We start from the raw sequence: 24,027 nt of genomic DNA, 5'->3' as shown, positions 1-24,027 counted from the left end.
AATGTCCCTTAGACTGTACCAGAGTTCGGACTGGGAACACTTGTCCTGTCCCAGGGCATTGTAGATTCAATTAAAAGAACCACAAACCTTAGTTGCTTTCAAGATTTATGCATTAAACTCTCCTGAAATTCCTAAGGGGGGGGTGGTGTGGAAAACCCCACAAGAAAAGTAATCAGCAATATTTGAAGCCAAGACCTTGTCATCGCTGTAAGCTGTGTGCCATAACCGTAACCTTGGTCAACAGCTTCCTTGAATACAGAATTTGATTGAGATTCTACGCTGAAGTAGATATTTTCCTGAAGAAAAACAAATAGGTTATTCAAAGAGCACACAATATAGTCCTCATACCCAGACCCATATCTGGAATGCAGCTAACAGAAATCCTGTTTCTGAACCAACAAAATGTGCTTTGGGAGCCCACGTGTGAGACACTCACGACTAGAAACACAAACATACATAATTACACTGTTTTACTTACTCCTCCACCCTTTCAATATGTACCGACAGTACCACTGTAAATGTATTCTATGTTCTCTATTCAAAACAGATGGTAACATACAAGAACTGTGTTACAATTTTCTTTATTAAAAATAATTTACAGCATCGGTAACATTTTATGCACAATTGTCATCAATTGACCTTAGAATATATCTATACAATACTTACTGAACTTAAAACTTACACTGTTCTGTTGGCTTTAAACAGCAGACATTAATTTGCAGTTGCATAAATATGATTAATATACAGATTCATGTCTTTATACTTATGCGTAAAATGTATAAACATCAACACTACCCCAAAGCTTTGTAGTTTGGGAGGGGAAGGGAGGAAGAGGGACACAAAGAGAGAAAACATAGAAAAATTGGAACAAGTTCTTCCCCCAGATCAAACCGGAGAGAGGTCTAGATTAAATACATCTAACATCAAGTCACTCTTCAAACAGGTACAACTCCTCCTACGCGTTAAGGTACTAAAGAGGTCTACTGGAACACCCCTGGTTTGTGTGTGATCACAGCAATCCTGACTGTGCTGCACCCCACCCCTGCCCACTGCGGGCAGCGTCACTCCTCCCAGCTAAAGCCCACCGGATCCTGGCAGTGTGTCCAAAGTTAAATGTCTTCCCTTCACCCCTGGCCTGGGAACTACAGCGCTCACTGCTGCACGACAGCGAGGGGACAGGCACATTACCACACATCTCGGGCAGGAGTTCCCTGCCGCAGCTCCCTACCAGGCAGGGAGCAGATGCGTCCAGAGGCAGCGCTGCTCGCCGCAGCCCCCGCTACACGCGAGGCATGCGGAACAGGACAGGAGTCAGCCCACTCTGCTCCCACAGCGGCAAGGGCAGCAGCCTGCAGTCCAACAGCAACTGTGCCAGACAGCTCAACAGCGGCCCCTCACTGAGACAGGAGCGCAGCACAATTAAAGCAGTCGCTAGGGTAACAAAACCCATCGCATCTCTTAAATGAGGTGACTGGTTTTATTGGTGTCAATCTGTGGGTAAGTCGCACCTCTTGAAATTGCACTTAACTTCACAATACTGCTTTACCTTGACATGGCTTGGATCGCTGTTGTTTCCTGAAGCAACAGATGGGAGGCCGTGTTCTGTGCAAGCATTAGCAGTTACGTGTCTGAAACAGGCTGGAAGGTGTGGTTTTATTCATCTGCACGAGGCATCGTTAGGTGCTAGCACGAAATTCCTACCTGCTCCCCAATCACATGCATTTTCTTCAATTAAATCAAGAATATACCTTTCAGCTAGGAAAAAAAATAGTGTTAGGCAGCATACAGAAAACAAGATCTGCTCGGTAATGCCAGATAAACTTAGAAGCGTACAGCGGCATAAACTCATTCAGCATTCAGTTGAATAGAGCACTCAAAAGGCGTTGATTTATCCCCCGTATCAGCAGCAGGAGTCACCGGAATGGTTATCATCTTTACTGAAAGAAAACCACAGCAAAACTAGTGAAATACCAAAACAGATCATACAGAATTGCAAACATTAGGGAGCTGTGTCCAATAAAACAAAAAATGTGTACAGAATCATGCCAGTGAAGTCACACAGATTTGACATATGAACTGTCAAAAAATTAGCATATTGTAACGATATAATTAAGTTAGGGGGTTTAAAATTTTTTGTTAAAGGAATGCCGGAAACACACTGTGCAAGATCCTAATAGTGCTTCTGTTGGTTGGCAAGTCAGTGACCTTAGTGCCTGGTTAAAAACTGAAAGCAGTGTAGTAAAGCTAACACGGTCCTCTCGAAGGTTCCAATAGCGAAGACAATGTTTATCAAGAGCAAAAAAAATCTTAAAGCAAAGCCTCGACAACAGCAGGCAAATTATTGCAGTTTTGTTCTTCAAAATAAATTAATTAATCTCTACGCAAGCTGTGAGGGGTCTTGTGAAGCTTTTCAAGACACAGGAGCAGCCTGAAGCTGAGGACTCACTTGCACGAGTTACAAGCTCTCAACACTCAATGAAGTGGCAAGAAGCAAGCGCATACACAGACGCTGCGCACCTTCTGTCACTAGGAAATACAGAACGGGGGTTTTACTGCCCATGTGCCAACCATTAAATTTAGAGAAGTTGCAATGGTGTAAGACTTGGATTTGTTCAGTATTCTGGGATCCTCAGCAGGGGAATCCCATGTCTGCTTGGAGGAGCTGTAAACCAACAGCACATCAGAAAGCATTAAAAGGCAGCATGGCTACCTCAACTGTTTAACACTGAACAAGCGTAACTTGCTAGACACAGGTCACACTTACAGCAGAGCAATTTAAACAGTCCTAATAAAGGTTTATCAAGAGTTTTAAAGGTTAAAATACCAAAAGGAGGTACTTTATCTAATGATATTGCAGACAATGCGGTAAAAGCTGGTGTCATAAATGACAAACTGCATTGCTTGAAGCGGGCATGACAGACTTCAGCTGGAAGACACCACAGCTTGCAAAAAGCTGGGGTGCCATGCTTAACCTGCTTGAACAAACCACTCTGAGCATTCTTCTAAACACAGAGATATTCCCCGTGAAAAACTGACGCTGCTAAGCACTCAATATATCCTAGCATGAGCAGTTTTATATCTGGATCCAGATGAATTGTAAGCTCACACACAGTAAAGCTAAGAAAGTCATGATCTGCGATCCAGGATACCACGGGCCTCATGTGTACTGCTTCTTGTTCAGCCCATAACCTAAAGAGCAAAAAATACAAAACTGAGTATCTGTTTTAAGTCTGGATGGAAAGGAAAAGAAGTTCGGCCTTTAACATTCCATGCCAAGTTCTACCCTTATACCAACACATAGCGATACATGGATCTATAGGTGCAAAAACCAAGTGGAAACAACTGCAGAAAATCACCTTCCATAATAATCTTCAGCACAATGTTTCAGATTTCGCATAGTTTATTTACAAAATGGTTTGATAAAACGTCCCCTCCATACTTACAGCTCTCTGCCACAATACACATGTTGAATTTAGCAATGTTTAATAGCACCATTAGAATATTATTTAAAATCAGGAAGGATCTTGTTGCAGTTACAATGATTCACAATCTTTTACATCCATGGACGAAGTAATTTTGAGCACACGAGGACTGTTTGCAGTTCCACAGTACGGATTCCTGGGTTCACACAAGGCATTTTCAGAATTACCGGTTATGCAAGATACCCACAGTCAGTAGCTACTATAAGAATCTTCGAGCCACAAAGTTTAGACTTCCACCATATTTGTATAAAGTGACCTCCACTTCATTTTCAAACAAGGCAATAGCTCTGAAGACTTTTCCAGTGCTTGTCTTCAAAACAAAAGCAGAACAGAGACACCAATTAAGAGTTTTGCTTTCACTTCCCCTTGCTTATTCTCAGTTAGCATTCCAACCCCAAGTTTTCCTCAGCACAAGCAAATTCAACCCACTTATCTGCCACTGTGGCTCTGAGGCACTGCTGGGAACAGAATGAAGCCTTACTTACTGCACAATTTGGATCTGGTTAGCAGTGTGCTACGTGCCTAGTGACAACAGAGAACACTTTCCTTAAGATGGCACTAGCTCTGTTACTATGGGCACACAGACCCCTTACACCAGCCTCTCTCCAAGAGCTGCAACTGTCTTCACAAAAGCTCGACTGAGAGACAAGACTCAATTCTGCCCTCATACAAAGCCCATAGGGGGAGGAAACAAAGCTCAGAACAATCAAGAATTCCAGATTCCACAGAAAGCATAGGTGTCCATGTCCTGTGGAAAGCTTCAACAGCCATGATGAACTTCAGGTGAGACTAAACACTTACATGCAAAGAGAATTAAGTTTTGGTTTTTCCTGCTTTCAGTCACCAGGATTAACTTTTCTTTCTGCGCTTTCAATCATCAGCATATTCAATAGAGAAATTAAAAAAGTATTGCAAAGATACCTTAATATGCAGAGTCATTCCAGGCGACAGCTCTGGAGGGAACAATATAGAAAATTGCTCTCTGCCAGTGAGACCCAAAGTGCTTGGATTTTCCCCAGGAAGAAACTGGAGTGGAGCGATGCCAATTCCAATCAACTGACTTCTATGAACCTTCTCGTAGCTTTCAGCTAGGACAGCTTTAACACCCTGCAAAAATACAAGTGATTTTGTACTTCAGTATTGTAGTCAGCGTGAAATGCAGAAGTTCGCTTCAAGTATGTACTATGTTCACAGTCAATCCTAACAGAAGAGCAGTGAGGGTAATTTGTATGAGTCCTGCAAGCAAACACATAACATCTTTTAGCTTTACAGCTAAATGAAAGCAAAAAAGCTGGAGCAGGCCCAAACACTATGAGAAGGAATTTGACACCAGTCAGTGACCATGCTGTAGTTGGCGGGCAGGAAATCCCAGACCAAATGCAGTCATTTCCATTATTCATGTGGAGTAAATGGCTGACTCGGCACATATTCTGAACATTAGTGGAAATTAGTCTCCAATAGCAGATCCTTAATAGCCCACAGACCAAACAGAGGTCAGCACTAGATAAATGTCCAATTTATCTCCAAGTCTGGAGCCCGGGATGATAAATTAACATCAGGAAATTCATATTTATCCTGACTAGTGATCTTATTCTATGAAGATTCTTGCAAAGAAATTACTGAGACATCTTTAAAAACAAAATGCAGTGTTATTCTCAAGATGGAAGACAGTTTCTAAACACAGTCATGTCCTAAAATAAACAATGTGGTTTTAGGTATTTCCACAAAACAAAAGACACACCCCAATCCCAAACAAACCAGCAGTACCAGTAAAAAAGGTCCTTTCGCAGCCCAGTCTCTGGAGCTACCCAGTCCATACTTCTTTCCTGCTAGAATAATTACAGGGATGCCTTCTTTCTGGTACAAGTCTGCTGCTTCATACACATCTAGCTGTGGATAACAAAGTGAAACAGTTTGAGTGAGCTCTAAACCTACATTACAATTTCAGAGTAGACTTACAAACAAATACAATTTTTACCGTTTGTCCTGATGGGAAGTGAATTGTTTTTGGAGCCGGTTTTCCTATGAACTTATTCAGAAGCTTGATATTTGCAAAGGTACCTCTTGTCATCACAGCGTCATTACCTCTTCGAGCCCCATAAGAGTTGAATTCACGAGGCGTAAGTCTACAATAAAAAGAATATTTAAGAGGGAATGGGTAATTAAAGACTATCTGGTGTAAAACGATATTTCAGTCACCCGATTTGTAGATCAGTAAATTGTGTTTTTGCTGGCACGCACTTGACAGAAGACATTACTCTAACGGCAGCAATGAGACTGAGTGCTTTACAGAGACTGCAAGACAGCCAATTGCTTATAAATGCCAGTAACAGTTACTACTTCGCTTATCTGCCTCTTATCTCCATTTTCTGCAGACAGGCATGTCTAAAGGACAGCAACCACACTGATCAATTATTTGGCAAGCGAGGCAGATCTCAGATATAACCGGAGCTGCTAAACATGAGATGTCCTTACCCTTTGTTGGTCAGATACTTGGCAGCAGCACTGCTCCTTGCAATGCTTCCAGCAGGAGAGATGTGATCTGTAGTTACAGAATCTCCCAGGTAGAGCAGGACATGGGCATTTTCAATTGGCTGTGGTGAAACCGGCTCTTTGGCCTAAAAGAGAAGGGGCCGGGGTAGGAGGGGAAAAAAGCCAACAAAATAAGAAACACGTTTTTCTTCCAGTGTCCTTACAGACCTAAAACATATCTTCAACACATGGTGGCACTTTGAGGTACAGGCTCTACTCATTCCACAGATTAAACTAGTATTTAAAAGACTGAGAAATATCAGGGATAATAGGATTGTTGCTTAACTATTGAAGCTTTACTGGAATAGCTATTCCTTTAAAGGTAACGCAAACAGTCTGGCAGAAAGATCCAATGTACTTACAAATTTATCAAAAAAGGAGGGACATCTGATATAAGTAGATTTTAGATCCCAGGGAAATAAAGTTGACTCAGGTGCTTCCAATAAATTCCACCGTTTGTTTCCTTTCTACAAAAAAAAAAAAAAGAGTTAACAAAAAATAACAGAGCTATTGAATGACACTCTACAGCTAAAGACTTACTGTTGATTTCCTTTATTTCTATTATATACAAGTTACCTTATTGGATATTACTTAAGAATCAATTATTTAATACAAGCATCCATTTCAGTTAAGCCCTCCTTTACAGCAATGGAAATAGCTGACAAACCAATTGTTTTCAGCTGGAAGGCATTGTAAACTACTATGAAGCTACAGTCTTTAAGTTAAGAACAAAAGGCCATTCTCACCTCCATTTTCTCTTTCAGCTCCTTAAACATGGATGATATCACACACTCTTCCTCCACTGTGTGAACTTCTCTTCGGGTGGGCCAAATATCTCGTAAGTAAATACTTTTGCCATTAAAGCCAGTGCCTGAGTAAGATTTTAAAAAGAACAGCTATTTTGAAAAAATGAAATATTAGATTTTATATCAGAACATAAATATGTATGTATTCAGGTCTTCAGAGACAGTACCAGACACGCAAAGAATCTGATCTGTTAAATTACTTCTGTTTCTTTACTTTAGCTATTAGAAACAGCAAATACAACCGTGCTTTCTCTTCAAATATCCTGGTGTTGTAATGTTGTAGTTTGAGCTGAAGTAGAATCAGGTTTCTAACTTCAGCTAAAATACATGTCAATGTACATATGCATTAGATGCAGAAATAGAAGATGTAAGGAAACACTTACCCAATGGCTCAGTTTCAAAGTCTATTCTAACAGTGCCTGCAATAGCATAAGCAACTACTAGTGGTGGAGAAGCAAGGTAGTTGGCCCGGACACAGTCACAGAGACGTCCTTCAAAGTTCTTGGTTCCAGACAATACTCCACAGGCAATTATATCTCCCTGAAAGGCAGACTCATTATATTTTTCTAGGATTTTGTGGTACTTAAACAGCTTGTGCTATTTTTTTATTGACTAAGTCAGATGTGCTTTTAGCATGCAACCTCAAATATTTATTCTAACATTTCAATTTGAAGGCATTTTGTGCTCTCCCGCTACCTTCTTCCTTCTCCTCCTTTTCCCTCTTGACCCTCTGGTGGGTTCTCCAGTCCCTCCAGGGAACTCCTCTACTGACTTAATTTCTTATGTTTTCCTTCTGCTACACAGGAGAAAAAATTCTGCAGCTGTTTAGACAGTGCTGGTTAAAGTCACTCAAGCACGTCACTCTTCAAAACCCTCATCTTCACTTACGATACCAAATCTACATATCACACTCTCCGTAAGATTAGATCCTATGGATTTATGTTTTAATTAAGATCTGTATGGTGTCCCTCCAACATGCAGACGTGCAAAACCATCATGCAAAGTTCAAACCAGCCAAGTATATTTTACACAGAATACTGTAGTTTTTGACTGCTTAAATGGGTGACAACTATTTTTGTGTCCAACAAGCCTTAGCGCCTTACCTGTTTTATGGCATTCCTGATGGCTTCCGGCAAGGGGGCAGTGTTCCCAACACAGGTGGAACATCCGTAACCAACAACCTCAAACCTGTGTTAGACAAAATCAATCAAATGGCACATTGATCACAAGCAATTTGTTAGCAGAACAGCTTTTTCTTTTATTAGCTATCATAGAGGGATTTTTTTTTCCCTTTGACAATGAGACTTTTTAGGAAGTGAACAGCAGACACTACATCTCACTGGTGTAAGCAGACCAATATAGGGTAACATTTTTGTAACCGATTGAGATAAGTCACATAGAATATCTCAAGACATTGTTACTTCTATAGCTAATGGCACAGCAAAGGCTACTGTCCCTCACAGAACACAGCTCAGCACTGTTACAGAATTATGGACATAATCTAATTGTTATTGCTACAAGAGCACCCAAACACAAGCTCAGCAACCCACCATGGCAGCAATGTTAAGAAAAGACTAGCAGACTGTCTTCACAAATTTACATCCACCTTCCACTTTTAAAACGATAAACAAGTGCATCCTGTCTTGTAAGATACAATTAAGTAGATTGCTGCTGAAAAAACAGAGCTCAGATGAGGCAGAGATCTACACATACTAAGTTGCGAGGTGGGAATAAAATGCAGCAAACCACAACTTTAAGTCAGCTAGTGGCTAAAATGACAATCTAGGAAGCTGAGAATTAACCAACCAATCCAAAATGAAACACAACCGTATTCATCAACCTGCATAAAATGCGTGTCTCCTATTTGCCTGAAAAGACAAATAAAGTGGGAGTCACAACTTACCCAAGCTTACTGAGGTACGGCAATACTCCACTTGAACTGAGGTAATGCGTCACCATTCCGCTGCCTGGTGACAAACTTGTTCTTATGTAGGGCTTAACCACTAGGCCGGCTTCCACAGCTTTTTTGGCCAGGAGTCCTATGAAAACAGGAAAAAAGAGACAGCTTATGTTCTGTATTTCCCTTAAAAGAAAACATATATGATGCTACCTTAGTTAAATTAAGCACAAGCAGAAAAAAACAAACAAACCAGAGAACAAGTAGACCTTCAGTTTATTAAATTATTCAAGCAACTACTTGCCTTTTCTTCCCTCATAATATAATTCAGGTTTTTGTTCCCACTCCTATAACACAGATGCCTGTTTTCTTTTCTGTAAGAAAAATCTTTCCTGTGTTCAAGCTGACAGTGCAAATCCACTTATTCCTCTGATACAGACCACAGAACCCCAAAAGGAAGCTTGCCTTTGGCCACAGAGGACCTCAAAGGAAGAAAGTGAGGTCTAAGAGCATTAACTGATACTCCTAACTAGTGGCTAAAGCACAGAACAACTATTCAGTCATAGGGATTTTCTTTCCAGGTTCTGCAGCCAACCTCTGCTTTATGACACAAATTTTGAGATTGTGTTATTGAAAAGTATAACCTCCAGAAAGCACGACAAGTTTAAGACTAAAAGTTTGCAGTTTCAAACCCTTAGGTCAGGTCGTTACAGAAGAACGTACAAAAGTGAAGGCAACGGCTGTGTATACACAGGAGCACCGTTAGGATCAAGTTAGTTGTCACTAGTCATAACTTACCTGCAGCAAGCATGACAGATGGATTACAGTTATTGGTACAGCTGATTACTGCAGCAATGACAATGCAGCCGTGAGATAGCTTGTATTCGTTTCCTTCATACTGAACAGGTACAATGTCATTCTGTTTCTCAGCTGCAATCTGAAACCCTTTAACACCAGACTGGATGACAAGAATACACATTAGCAGTTATATAGCACATAAAGTATGACATTACAGCAAGATCAAGTCAATTCTCATTTTAAAATAACATGTCCCATTAGGAAACCTTAAGCAGATTTTAAAAGCAGCCCTCTGTTCATGCCTCTCTCCATATTTACAGTGGTCTTATCCTTCTTTCTTCATTATTTCTTTACTTTACAACAATTGTGAACAAATGCCAATCAAAAAGCACTTTCATTTCCTGATGTACAGAGAACAATCCTTTGAGTACATGTGTAATTCTATGCAGTACTTCTTTCTAAATCACAAACATATCAAAGATTTTAGCTAGAGGAAGGAGACTGCGTCTGTTAACAGTTCATACCCTCCAGCTCTTCCACACTCATCCTCCAGAAGCCTCTTTCAACATCGACCGTTCCGTGATCTATGACCAGATACAATTTCTCTCGCCAGCATAACTAATCATTCCCTATTATACAACTCATTACAAGCCAGCGAACTAGCTTCTAATACTCCTGCCACTCTTCAACTTTATAATTAACACTAAAAATGGAGATGCATTCCCATATTAGTTACATTTTTAGATACCTACGCATATTCCTAACCAAAAGTATCACCTTCAGAGTAAAAACATTTCCCCTGTGAAGCCAAGTTAAACTGCAAGCGGTTTGTACAAACCTTTTCATTTAAGCAGGCTTGGAAGTCACTTTTCATGTTATTAACAGCCACTCGATCTTGGGACCTTTTGGGACCACTGACATATGGAACTATAGAACTTAGACTAATTTGCACTACCTAAAAAAAAAAATGAAAAAGAAAAGAAAAAGAATGCATTACTAATCCCAGCCCAACATTGCATTCAATGGGCTTGAAACATCCAATACCTCTTTTGCTTAAAATCTGAATGTTCTGAGACATTACAGGCTCTGGGCTTCCCCTTTCCAGGCTGCCCTCTGTAAAAGGCTATCCATCTTACTCAAAGAGTTTTAATGTTATCCCCAACAACCATCCCCAAGACTCACCTGATCACTCAGGAGCAACAGGAGTTCTGTATCTGCTAGCTGACATGAACATTACTGTACTTCTCTCCTCCACCCCATCTCTACTTTTAAACATACTCTGCTTCTCAAAATTGTGAATTCATAAATGCAACTTTTATTAAAGCAGTGAAAATTACAGTGGGATACAAAATTCTTACAGCAGCAGCAGTTATTTATTATGGGAATCAAACACACAGGAAGAAGTCATTTCAAGCATACCTGGGAATACTCAGGTTCTCTGGAAGAACTCTCATCATGTTTAAATAACTTCACAGCTTTAAGATATGCTTCCATGACCTCAAGCTTGGCCTTGTCAAAACCTTAGGAAGGTTATTTCAAACACGAGAAAAGACGCATTAAAAAAAAAACAAAACACACATCTCTCAGAAATTAAGACCATTTTAGGTATATCATCCAAAGTACTTTTTTTCAAAGCCCACCACTTATACACTCAACCTTCAGAAGCTGTTCAGGAATTATACACAAACCAAATAATCTTAATTTTTAATTAGCTTAACTTTCCTTCTTATATCAAGCAAAATAACCTGTCCAGACTCAAGCAGTTGCAACTCAAATTTACAGATTTGTCCCTAAAGTTCATAAAGCCATTCTCTATTAAGATTTACTCTAATACAAATCATGTGGTAAGCTGGTAACAGCCAGTACTGGTGGGTACCGCTAGAAAATGTTTCATTTGCTATGCACTCACAGACAAAACATCTTTGTTACAGAATTAAAAATGTTTAACTTGTACTGAAAAGTGACAGATTTCAGTGTCAGAAAGGCTTACTGACACCAATGATTTTTTTTTTCTGTGTCCCTTCAGCTCTATTTGCAGTAGCTTGCAAAGTAACTGACATCCTTCTAGCCTAGCTTAATGTCAGCAAAACACTGCTTTTTAAAGGAAAAAAAAATAATTGTGAAAAACATCAGAAACGTGTTGTGATTTGCTTTGTGGTTTCATTTACTTCTAGTAATCATTTTAGATGTTGACTTTGCACAGGTGGTTAAAGGATTTGTTTCACATCAAGATGACTTACATGCCAATCACTTGTCAAACTGTAAATAAGAACTTAATACTTTTCTTTTAAAGGTTTACCCGTGTTTCAGTCACAAAGACTCTGGATGCTGAAAACAACATGATGATAGCAAATCAGCTATAAGACAGAAGAACCAGAGCAGACACAAACCTCAAGGGCAGATTGGCTGTCAACACAGCATTGTGCATGCAGAAACTGCAGCCTCCCTGCATACATGGAGCCAAAATGGGCCACAGCAAACATCCATACCAATAAGCAGGTCAATAACTCAGGCCTAAGTGCCACATACCGAGCGTCCCACAAAGCCAGCCAACAGTAAATATACATGGAACAACGTTAGTGGTAGGTATTACTAGGATGCAGGAGATTCTACTGGATAAAAGTTGTGGCCAAGCATATGCTGTGTCACAGCCAGTTACTGTACAGCAGACCTTTATACGTTAAACCCACATCAGAACTCTGCAGAAAATCTCTAACAACTATAATTTTAAGTAAGAATGTATTGCCACACAATTACAATCAACTACTACTGTAATTTCATCTTTACCTGTATGCTTTAAGTGATTTAGTGTCACATTATCAACAGGGAAAAAGCTCAGAATAGCACCGTATTCAGGACTCATGTTCGCTATCGTGGTTCGGTCTGCTACAGACAGCTGGGAAACCCCGCTCCCAAAAAACTCCACAAATTTTCCAGCGACATCAGCTTGCCTAAGTTGCTGTTGGAAAGAACACAACAACATTCGTTATCTGAACAGGTATAATGCAAGCAACACTTATTGCAACAATTTACAATGAGTGAGTCATGGACGTTTGAAACAAAAAAAGTGAAAACCTTAAGGCTCACATTTGCAAAAAAAACCCAAGCCCCATTAAGATACTGGTTTCTAGGAATCCGCACTGGAAGGAAGCTGCAGTAAAACACATCTCCATCTGCAACAGAGCTCTTCACATATCCTAGTCCAAAACAGATACACGCCTCTTCAAGTGCCATGTCAGAAAGTGTATTTCAGAGCAATTTGCAGCTCCTCACTGCTTCAGTGCCAGTTCTTCTTCACATACTGTAACAGTGACAGTTTGTGCCACTTTGGCAAAGCTCGGTCCCTCAGGAAATGTACTCTTGAGTTACACCAGCTCACAACCACACACAGGCCTTCTGCCTTCCAGGAATATTTTCGGACAAAGTAGTCCAGGAAATGTTTCTGTGCTAGAGAAGCCTACATGCTTCCAACAGGAGCAAAACTGAAAAGAAGGCTTCTTCTTGCCCCCAACCTGTACACATACCTTTTTTTTTTTTAACATTATTTTTTAGTGAAAGAAGGCCTGTGAATAAACCACTGCAAAGGAGGAAGGGAAAAATCACTGCACTGGGTAACTGTTAGAGATAATTTGTATTTTTCTGCATTACCATGATTAAAGGTATACTAAAAATACTCGCAGCATTTACTTCAGCTCTCAAACACCATCGGCAGAACTTGCAACAGACATTAAAAAAGGAATCAAGCTCTTACCTTTGTGATACTTAGAACAATGTCTATGGATGTAGCGAGTGGGCTGGCTGTGCCTGTCAGCTCACACCCAACCACCTCAGGCAAAGTGAGGGTAACCGGCATGCCCAGCATCACCGCTTCCGTTTCAATCCCCCCAACACCTGGGAGGAGAATATCAAGGTTACTTGAACTGATGAAAAGCAACAATACCAAATATTTTGAGGTTCTAAAAAATCTAATAAACCCCTTCCTACTAAGCCTAAAGGCTAGAGCAAGAAACATTTAAGTTCTGTTAAATATTTGTACACGACAAATTAAATCAAGCATGACTACTGCTCAAGTTAGACTGCAGAGTCAACCAGAAAATATATCTAAAATTAACCTTCCAAGAGAAGAGAAACCCTCACACAAATTTTATACTGCATGTACACTACATATCTGAATATCAATTAGGTTTGGGCCATTTTCTCGTTAAATCACAAACAACAGTTTCTTGATGGAAAGAAATGTTAGTTGAGATTACTTTTAGACAAAAAACATTCTGAAGAATAATTCAAGACAGAGTGTTATGCTTGAGACAGACTCATCCAGCAGGAAGAAAATATTTCTCAGTAATGCTTTAGCGTGCCTTTTGAAGTGTGGTCGAGTTATTCTTAGCATACTTACCCCAGCCCAAGATACCCAAGCCATTTACCATGGTTGTGTGGGAATCTGTGCCAACCACGCTATCGGGATAGAGGAAATCTTTAACTTCAAAAACAACTCTTGACAAATATTCTAAGTTAACTTGGTGCGCCATTCCAGTTTCAGGTGGAATTATGGAAACATTCTTGAAAACCTTTGAACTCCACTGTAGTTTTTCCAAAATGAGAAAAAAGAAAATTGCTTTTAAGGTAGGGTCAATTCTGAGTACATAACTGAAATGACAAAACTACGATGCAATAAAACAGAACTTGGTATCTATGCAAGTGGTTTTTGCTCATTTATCATACGGAGGTATGTGATCCCCTTGGATTCTACAAAATGTTAATCATAAACAAAACCATTCGTTCCACTCCCACTGAAGGCTGAATATTTCCTACCTACCTTTCAAAAGCAGGGCTGCATAAACTTCTCACCTTCCAGTTCACACAAACAATTTCAACCCAAGCCAAGACTGGTACTTAAGACAACAGAACCTAAGCATTTGTATTTATAGAAGATCCAGTCTTGGCTTTACACTTCTGCATGGGAGCGAGGATGCAATTTATAGAAGTGTCTTGCTACGTGCAGACTTGGGATGCTGGATTTAAAAAAGCTGACATGGAAACTTGTAACAAGATTCAGCTTGGCAGTTTCCCTCTTTAATAATGTAAAAGTTAATTTGCCCACTTTCATTAAGAAACCTCCTAGTCTATCTAAATGAAGAGATTTTATGTCATCACAGGGGATTCCTAAACCACAAAAGTAGTGGGTGAGATCAAATACCAGTGCTCCAGATCCTGTCGAGCAACAAAGGAGCCAGTGTTCACCGCACAAGACTTCCATTAAAAACAAGTTACCAGCACTGCTGCCCAGCCTTGAGAGCAGCAATGTCTCAGCAGCAGCTGCTAGTCAAGGCTTCCAGCTTCTGTAAGATTTGTTCTTTTATCCATACTTGAGATACCTTCTATCCAGAAACTCACTGTGACCTAAGGCACTGAGCTTGTTCAAAAGCATTAACAAGACCAATGCTTTATAAACGTTTACTTTGTCCACTGCCTTCATGCTGGCAAGAACCAAACAGTACTAAGTTTTTCAAGTTAGAATTAAAGAATTATCTCCCCTTTAAGCAATGTTTTGGTTTAAAATCTCTGCTGCCTAACAGGTTTTAGATTTAAAGTCACAAACCATATTATTAGCCAATTCTTGTTCCCATACTAAATTCAGATTTGAAAGTCTGACATTTCCAAATGATTATATCTAACTAATCATCTAAACCTTAACAATGGTAGGTACATGGAGCAAGCCCTTAAACATAAACCACCAGAGAGCCCACAGGTGCAGACGTACCTTAAAAAACTGAAGCCTCTCTCTGTTTCTTCCAAATTCCATCTCTTGATTTTTCAATACTGTCTCGGGCCTATGAAGAGATCAGGTTTACAAGCAGTGTCATAATTTCAAATTACAGAAGAATAATTTGTTATCTTTGCTTGTTTGATGAAAGACTCACTCAAGCCTGCAGCAAAATTTGAAGTGGTTTATTAGAACAAAGGTTAATTCTTTTCTTGCGGCAAGTTTTCTGTAACAAGTGAAAACTGATTTAATCTGTGCTGTACTTGAACATGTTTTAGTTCGCCTAAAGCATTTGATCTCAAAAATACTCATTTTAAGAGAACTATTACAAGCAGGTGCTACAATACATAGAAGCTTTTTTCCCCCCCTCTCATCAGTGGTCTTACAGGTTGCACACCTCAAAGCTTAACATAGCAAAGAACCAAGATGTTCACTAGTTCAGTATTGCCCTTTAGGACTGTGTAGAACATCACAGCAATCATGGCTGTTCTCCACTTCTGTATTTGCTTCCAAGCTACATTTTTTCCCTTACAAGTACTCCTCACAACAGCCTCATAAAGTGAACCATCTTATCCTAAGAAGTGTTATTTATTAAAACACTGCTATTCATTTTAAAGGAGTAATCTACCATTTAAGAGGAATAACCTCTGCTTTGAATCACAGAATCGTTTGATGTCATCAAGTCCAACCATACCTGCCCACTACTAAACCATATCCCTGAGCACCCTGCCTTCGCACCTTTTAAAAAACCTCCAGGGATGGTGACTCCCCTACATCCCTAGCTAGCCCGTTCCAGCACCTGATAACCCTTTCCATGAAGAAATTTTCTCTTCACGAGAAGGTGGACAAGAAAGGGAACAAAATTCCTTTGCACCAGCAAGAAAGTCCTCAGTTTTTCAAAGGTGTCACCGTGACCCTTCCGTTTCTCCTCCGCAGTGTCAAGAAGTTAGTGGCTGGACAGCTTGCAAAGTTCTGGGGGACTATTATCGCTCACACTGCAGCTTTGTGAACACCACCGCTGTTTTGCTGCCAGAAACACCAATACTGCTGACAACCCCACTATTCTGCATCCCTACACCTGTACTGTGCAGGAATATTTCCACGTCTATAACATCACCAAGACAATAGGCATTACATCACCATAGGACAGATTTGATCAGCTTTTAATATTCTACAGCTGCCAAGCACAGGAAGATAGGGATCTGAACTGCCTATCAGACTAAAGAGGTGGCAGCTGAAAGAGGAGGACGTTGACATGCAATTGTCAAGATGGAATGGTACACAATGAACCACCAATAACGTTGAAAATCTGGAAGATGAGGTTCCCCGGGGCCATTATATGCAGGCAGGATATGCACTGAGTCTCAGCTCAACAAAAGCTGATGCACAGGCCACTTAGTTTTTCAAGAGCCAGAGACTTCTGAAAAGTTCTCACAGAAAAACTAAAATTTACATTTACAAATAAATCAGTGCTTCATTGATTTACTCACTGGGTTTTACTTTGTAACATACAAAAGATTACTCCCCTGCTCTGTTGTCCTTGTAAAGAAACAAGGGTATTCTCAAATTCCAAGTTAAAAATCACAACCACGAGTCAGACAGCTGGCCAGCAGCACCATGTTTAGTGAAGCCGTTGTAAAAAAAATTGTGGTAGACCAATTCAAATCTGTTCTACCAGACCTCTTTTGAGATGCTGAAGCCTGTCCGTGGCACATGCGACCGAGCACAGAAGAATGTTCAGAAAAAACAATCACTATCAATTGTCACAGGCAGTGCTTAACCACACGGAAGGATGCAATAATTAAAACCAGGAAGCTCTCTTACTCAGGCACCGGCTGAAGATGGAAAGGACAGAGGAGAGGCGTGTTCTCAATCTGCGCAGAAAATTGTCCCGAGCTGCGACTTGCATCTCCAGCGCTGCAAGGCCCCTTGCAGCTAGTCTGACCCCGGCAGGGTGGTTTCCGAGACGGCACTTTCACTGGAGAAACCTTTGCCATCGTCTTCTGGGAATCACCACCTCCAGGGTTTGGAGCATTCTGTATTGCACTGTAACATTAAACAGAAGAATAATTTAGACTTTTTTTTTTTCCCCAATCCCTTCAACAGATTGTAAAATACCTGAAAAAAACCCAGTTATTTTACTACAACTCTGTTACAAAGTAAACTACCACTGGATAAGCTTAGTTACTTACAACCACACAACATTAGTTAAGTGAACAAAGCTGGACTGCCTGAAAGATGGACACCTGATAAATACCACCTTTGGTTTGCCCACAACAGACCAGAAACGTTTCTAAACTGTGTTGCAAAGGCTAAACTCCCGGTCTGCCACTTCAAAGGTGTGGGCAGAGCCTCATTCAGATGGGGGACTTGCTGAACATGTCTTTTTTTTAAGAGAATACTGCACGTTTTGTTAAATCCACAGAGCAATGATTATAGACAAAGCTCTCTCAAGGAAAGAAAAGTAACTTCATTATTTAATTTAGCTTCTTATATAAATCCTCAAAGGCTCAGACAAATTTTACACGCTATTCAAGTCGGTCAGAAGCAAGACAGACAAGTTGGGATTTTTCATAAGATAAAGACTGTGCACCACGCTACCCTCACACCACATTCAGTAGCTACCATATTGAGTCCTCGCATGAGAGTAAGGAAAACTACTTGTGAAAAATGAATGACTTTTTACCTCTTGAGATTTACCAAATCATGGATATGCAATTAAAGCCACTGCTTTCTCTGCTTCAGTAACAAAAAGATACTTGGTTATCAAATTGCAGAATAATGTATGGCCTCAGAGGATACGCTGTCTAAATTCCAACTTGGTCCATGATCAGCAGGAGATGGGAGCTACAAGAGTGACACAAACCACCCTGTGGGGAAGGCTTTCTTATCACATGCCACCAGCTGTTGAGATCCTGCAAGCTTTCAAAAAATTGAAGTACAGAGGCTGGATTTATCATTACAATGCAGCATGTTGAGACCTCTTGCCAACACTTGGTCTCTCTGATAATTTCAGGCTAGCCTAATTGCAAACGCATCTGCTGCCTCTGCAGACACAGGAACGAACAGACCACAGAACTGAAACACCATTTAGGCAACACAGCAGATATCTGTAGCTTCTTTCTCTTCACTCTTCCAATACAAACCAAACCGAATCCTGTGTGTACTTTGAAGGTCTACAGAACCGATTCATACCTTCACACCCATTTGACCATAGGCTTCTGCCCCATAAACTTTTAAAATTCCCAAAGAACTTGAGCAATTTACACAATTCTGCAGGCGTTTGAAAGGCTCCACAAAGGTGGGGTGAGGGAGAATGTGGAGTGGAGCTGCATTATTTACTTAGTGTTTATGTCAGCAAATACTGAATAAAACATGAGTTTTTTTGTCTTCTGCGGTATTATGTTTCTAGCAAAAGGCAGCCCCAGGCTATTTTCATCACATTACTGCCTGTCAGAAAAGGAAACTCAGGCTGCCAGCTTTCCAGTCCCAATACTTTTCCAGGCTCCTACAAGCACACTTCTCCCTCCGCAAATATATGCAGCCTTTTTTAATCTGTTGTAAAATCCAGGCCCATAAACATAAGCTATGGGCTGAAGTGACAGTCTTTCAAGACGTCCAGCAGCATTGCAAGCCATTTCTCACGAGCTGTGACAAGGCAGTCATGCTTTAAAAAAAGGTTTGTTTAGTGTTAACAGTAAAAACAAGGCAAAGCAAAATTACAAACTCATTCTTTTAAGATATATTTTCTGGAAACCACAACAGATCCCTTTATTTCAGCAATCTCTTTCCTTTGGGTTATCAGTCAGCTTCATCCATAACCATTCTCCCTCTCCTTCAAGAGTATCACCTTATCCATTTTAATCCAGCTCTCTTTCAGATACCATCAGGTCTAGTTCCAGGGATCCAGACATGACTGAAGAATTGATGGAATCGTACCAAGACCAAAGTGAACCCATAGTGCAGTATCAGATAAAAATATATTATTCACAGAAAAGCGGTACGTTACCATTTGCTGAAATCAATCTGCAGAGAATGGTCAACAGTGAGATCAGTTGGGCAGGCAGGATTGACTTTCACAGGATCTCCTCCAGCATTTCGCACAGCTTCCCTCATGGCAGCAAAATCTACCATTGCTGGAATTCCACTAACATTCGTGGAACAAAACCAACATAAAGTAACAACATGAGACATGAACTCACTGAAACACAAGCTTCTTCTCAAATTTAACTTTATCTAGGTCTAGGCCTATCCAAGTTCTATTTCCGATAATCCCTCCTATTCTATGCTCTCAATCGTAAAGAACTTGAAAACAAGAACACAGGAAAATCTTGAGAAGTACATTTCTCTTTTGACTCACAGCGCTTCTGAAATGCGATGGCACTTCCCTACAACTCTGATTTTTAGATACTTTTTACCTTTAGGATAGAACCTTGCTATGCAAACAACACTTGAGCTATACGTTAAGAGTTTTGTGTGTGTGATTACTCTTCTGACAGTCAGCCATTTCTGAAGCTCTTCACATTTTACAAAAACATTCGTGTTGCCATTACATAGGTAAGTGCACCTGAAGTACAAAACTTACAGGACAATGTTTAAATAACACAGTACAGTATAAATATTCCTGACACTGCTTGCTAAGCAGAAGTTGCCTAGTTTTAATTATTAATATCAGAATTCCTTTTTTAATTATCTTACCTCTTAATAAAGTCATACCTAATGAGTCAGCAAAACAACTTTAATATTTGCAAACTGCTGAAGGACTGCTATGCCATATTCAAATCACAAAGTAAATGAATATTCTAAAAGACTTCTTTTTAAATATATGTATTATTCATGGATTCAATTGGATTATATGTACTTCTGGAGCAAGGAGTATTTAATCTTTAATCTCAAGCAACAACTCTATATATTTCCACGAGCCCTCAGTCATCTGGCTACAGCCAAAATGTCACTACTTCCATTTGTGTTTTGGCTCTTATCCTGTCAAGTGTTTCATGTAGTCCAACAGCTCCAGCCCCGTCAACCTGCACTGAAGGCAGGGTGCCCTATGCAACACCTCCTATCCTTGCATCCAATGTAATTAAGAAGAATCTACCAGGGGAGCAGAAGCAGTGCATAGGTCCCTACTGAGAAAGAGAGGCACTTTAGTATCAAAAGGCTAGGTGCTGTTTATTTTCAAGCCAAAGGATTGTGAACACAACTGAGTGAGTTTACACAGATGATTTGCATGTTCTTGGGGTACACACACTTACGTAAAGTCTTGAAGAACAACTCTGGCAGGACAGAAGGGCACTTCAACATTATTCTGTTTTGTTTTCCAGTCCAAGATGTTCATAACATCTGTTTCTTTCACTATGAAGCCATCACAGTTACGGATGCTGGACTCAAACAACACTCGTATAGAATAAGGCAGAGTATCTAGGGTAAAGCACAGTAACCAACTCAATTAGTACAACGCCTTCGGCTTATGTACTTCTTTTCAAAATTACAATCTCACATTTCTAAAAAAACCCACTTTGCTAGGGACTGGAAGGATGGAGCTACAGGAGCCTTCCAATACGGTTATAAGGCTGCTGACACACTGGAGCAGTAGGGAGGCCCGGGCTTGCTCACCCAGAGAAGAGAAAACTAAGTCAGCTGACTGTGCTCATCCACAACATAAGAGGAACTGCAAAGAAGGTGAGGCCTGGCTTCTTTGAATCACACAGTGAAAGTACAAAAAAAAAGGCACAAGGTGTAGGAAGGGACACTGTGACCAGACATAAGGAAAAAAATTGTTCACAGGGATGGTGGTTAAACACAGGATCAAGAGAGGTGGTAAAATCTCCATCCTCAGATTTGCAAAGCTCCACTGAGAAAGGCTCTCCAAATAAGCTCTGGTCTCAGCAAGAGGCTGAACCAGATTTCCAGATGCCCCGTCTGCCCTAAATCATTCTCAGTTCTTTCTAAGCTACCACCTTCCCCATAACCAAATACTATTTTAAACACTAGAAAATCAGATTTCCCCAGGAAACTGGCAAATAAATTAATTAACATTTACATTAGTAATCTGATTAACTTAAACAGTCACTTATTGTCAGATTATAGTCAGAAGCCCCAAGGTAGAAGGCAAAAAGCTAAAATCCAAAATTGATGTTCAAGTAACAAATGCAACGAGCAACTCCAGGTGCTGGACTTGCTATCAGTGCTGTCCTACACTATGCCCAAATTATACTTAATATATTGCTAATACATAGTTAATATGATGCTTCCAACTTGTGCACAGAAGTTTCTGTTGGAAGACAAAGACTCTAGTCTAGACAGACTCCTCCTGCAAATATCTTCAGGAATATCCACTGCTGGTCCAAGCCTCATGGCGCATCTTAACTTAAAGTAGCATCTTCTGTTTATATTTCCACTCCCATCACAAGGCTCTTTCAGAAAATTGCTCTAGAGGTGACTGGTTTTGTTACTACCACACTACAACTTTCCCCTGGACAAAGCCAAACGCAGCAGCATTCTACATCCTTCTTACATGGTTATCTGAAAGATCCACCTCATTATTACAGGCTGTGGAAATCTCCAAGAGCACGTGGCTGTTGCACACAAGTTTCAGCAGCCACCATGCACTAGCTCGCCTCTGTCTTCACTTCAAACAACAGGGAAGTAATTCCTGCTGTCAAATATGGGTTCAAAGTGAAATATCCACTGGTACTTTTTTAACTAAGAAACGCATCATAAATTTTGTTACTATAGGAGAGTAATTCAGACCTCATAAACCAGCAAAACTGAAAAAAAAAACCCCAAATACTTTTAATATGTGCTTCAGGTCAATATTTCAGCAATTTAACATTAAATCAAAGGGAGAGAATAATAAAAGCGCATTTTGTTTGTCTGCAAGAGTAAAACCTTTTCCAGCTCACACGCCTTCCCTACCCATTACATGTGCGCATAGTTTTTACGCTTTAAAAGGTACCCTGACACAGGGACCAAATAAAAGTCTTTTTGGCACACATTAGTTACCAAAATATTACATACTAAAGACACACTGAGTTTAGGCAGTAGAAACTACGTTCTGGTGAACACGCAGTTACCCATTATCTGAAGGCACTGGTAAGCTGCAATTAGAACACCAAGAAGTGGTACAAAACTACAGTACAGTTTTGGTTTTGTTTTTTTTAATGTCCTACAGGAGTTCTGTCACTTCAGTTTTTCCAAAAGAGAAATTATTCTGATTTGGAACAGTGATTTGAAGTCCAGCAACACCTACGCTTTCTCCCTTACCAGAAAAAAAAAAAAAAGCTACATGAAGTATTACCCTCCATCACCTTTATCAAGCAATAACGGCTTGGAAAACTATAAGCTTTTAAATACAGTCATTAAGAATTTGTGTCTTCATGACTGCATCTCCTAACATTTTACAGCAGTGTGAGGTGGGTGCTTACTGCTGGTCCCATCCTGACTGCAAACAACTACAAAGTATCATTACCATATCGGGCGCCTCCAAGCTTTGAGACATTGTAGAACTTCTTTTGTGGGTAGTTTCCTAATGCTTCAATTACCGGCTCGTAAGGGCTTCCTGGGGGTGAAAAAAACAGAGATTACAGCCATGAAAGATGGAAGGTTTGAGGACTGATAGGGAACTCATTAGTACAGCTTCTCATTTCTGATTTTAACAAAAATAACCTTCCTTTATAACTGTAAGTGCATCATAATATGTAAAGGCTTTTAAATGGATCGAGGCACTTTATGAGGCAGATGTGTGACTAAGGTGAATTTTAACTGTATCCGTAGCACAAGGTTTATACACGTCATGCGAGTAATCGGCACAGTCACACGCCTGAAAACATTTGACCTTTATTGTCTCGGTTTACAATCTCCAACTCCGGATAAAGGCACCTCACCAACTCAGATGAGAGATACGGGTCTTAATATAGCGGAAAACATAAAGCATTAAGCGCAGGCTAACGACAAGGACAAAAATCAATCTCGTAAGGGCTGTAAGGTGGAGAGAATAAAGAGCTTCCCCAGAATAGCGGCGGCTCGCACAAAGAACGCTTTGATTCTGTCGCTCGCCAGGCGAAGGGGCCGAGCCGAGGATCCACCCCCCGGGGCCAAAGAGCTGAAGGGAACAGAGCCGCCCGCCCCGAGCCTTTGTCTGCCGCCCGCTCCCACCGGCGGCACCGGGAACAAAGCGTCGGGGGGAGCGGGAGACAACGGGAGGGAGTGCGGGGAAACGGGGGCTGCTGAGAGGAGAACCGGGGGCACGGGTGGGACGAGGGAGGAAAGGGGGGAAAGGAAGGAAACGGAGGGGAGGCGGAGGTCGGGGGGGAACAGGTAGGGACGAGGAGGCCCGGCGCCTCAGCGCGGCCGCGGCCCGGTCTGCGCTCCCGCACAAAGGGCGGCGGGCGCCGCCTCGCAGCAGCGGGGCGGGGGGCGATGCTGCGGGCAGGGAAACGACGGGCGGGGAGGCGGCGGCCCCGCTGCCGCTCGCACTGACCTGTCCTGACAGCGTCCATCGCCGGCGACCATATTAGCTCTGCGGGGAGGGGAGCGCGGCGGGGCCGGGGGTGGGGGGAGCGGCGCCGGGTGGGGGAGGTGCCCGGATCTCGCGAGAAGACGCCCCGCGCTCCGCCTACCGCTGGCCGAGCTCTCGCGAGAGTTGGGCCGCGCTGCTCCACCCCCCCAATCCCGCGGGGAAAGGGGCGCGAGATCTCGCGAAACTTCGCGGAAAGGGCGGAAGTTGTGGCCGAGCGAGGGGAGACG

General features: G+C 41.2%; 2 protein-coding genes across 2 annotated transcripts in view; both read right to left on the bottom strand.

The window, feature by feature from the left end:
- Positions 1-23,662, bottom strand: part of PSMA4 (proteasome 20S subunit alpha 4) — a 37,330-nt gene extending 13,668 nt beyond the window's left edge. Inside the window, exon 1 of the mRNA XM_069866930.1 lies at positions 23,658-23,662. The gene's annotated coding sequence lies outside the window, so the exon portion shown is untranslated. The remainder of the gene's footprint in view (positions 1-23,657) is intronic.
- On the bottom strand, positions 569-23,835 carry IREB2 (iron responsive element binding protein 2). The gene is made up of 22 exons (XM_069866880.1): positions 23,762-23,835; positions 22,751-22,840; positions 20,535-20,700; positions 19,289-19,426; positions 17,104-17,325; positions 15,277-15,346; positions 13,912-14,095; positions 13,267-13,406; positions 12,303-12,474; positions 10,935-11,035; positions 10,354-10,470; positions 9,516-9,675; positions 8,724-8,859; positions 7,924-8,008; positions 7,204-7,360; positions 6,761-6,885; positions 6,377-6,481; positions 5,958-6,100; positions 5,461-5,608; positions 5,250-5,372; positions 4,404-4,589; positions 569-3,792 (listed from the first exon to the last, which is right to left on the bottom strand). Exons 1-22 carry the CDS (start codon positions 23,778-23,780, stop codon positions 3,682-3,684), a joined length of 2,898 nt encoding a protein of 965 aa, XP_069722981.1. The 5' UTR covers positions 23,781-23,835; the 3' UTR covers positions 569-3,681.
- Between the last annotated feature and the right edge of the window lie 192 nt (positions 23,836-24,027).

Source organism: Phaenicophaeus curvirostris, chromosome 12 (assembly GCF_032191515.1).
Source record: "Phaenicophaeus curvirostris isolate KB17595 chromosome 12, BPBGC_Pcur_1.0, whole genome shotgun sequence".
NCBI classification, from domain to species: Eukaryota; Metazoa; Chordata; class Aves; order Cuculiformes; family Cuculidae; genus Phaenicophaeus; species Phaenicophaeus curvirostris.
Note: the sequence above shows the minus strand (reverse complement) of the source record. Positions and strands in the feature narration are given on the sequence as shown.

Excerpts from the sequence above, each read along its gene's own strand:
- IREB2 (XM_069866880.1), bottom strand. Across the intron at positions 9,676-10,353 it reads AAGCCTGCTTAAATGAAAAG|TCTGGTGTTAAAGGGTTTCA; the intron begins GTTTGTACAAAC and ends CTTGTCATCCAG. Across the intron at positions 6,482-6,760 it reads AGCTGAAAGAGAAAATGGAG|AAAGGAAACAAACGGTGGAA; the intron begins GTGAGAATGGCC and ends TTTTTTTTGTAG.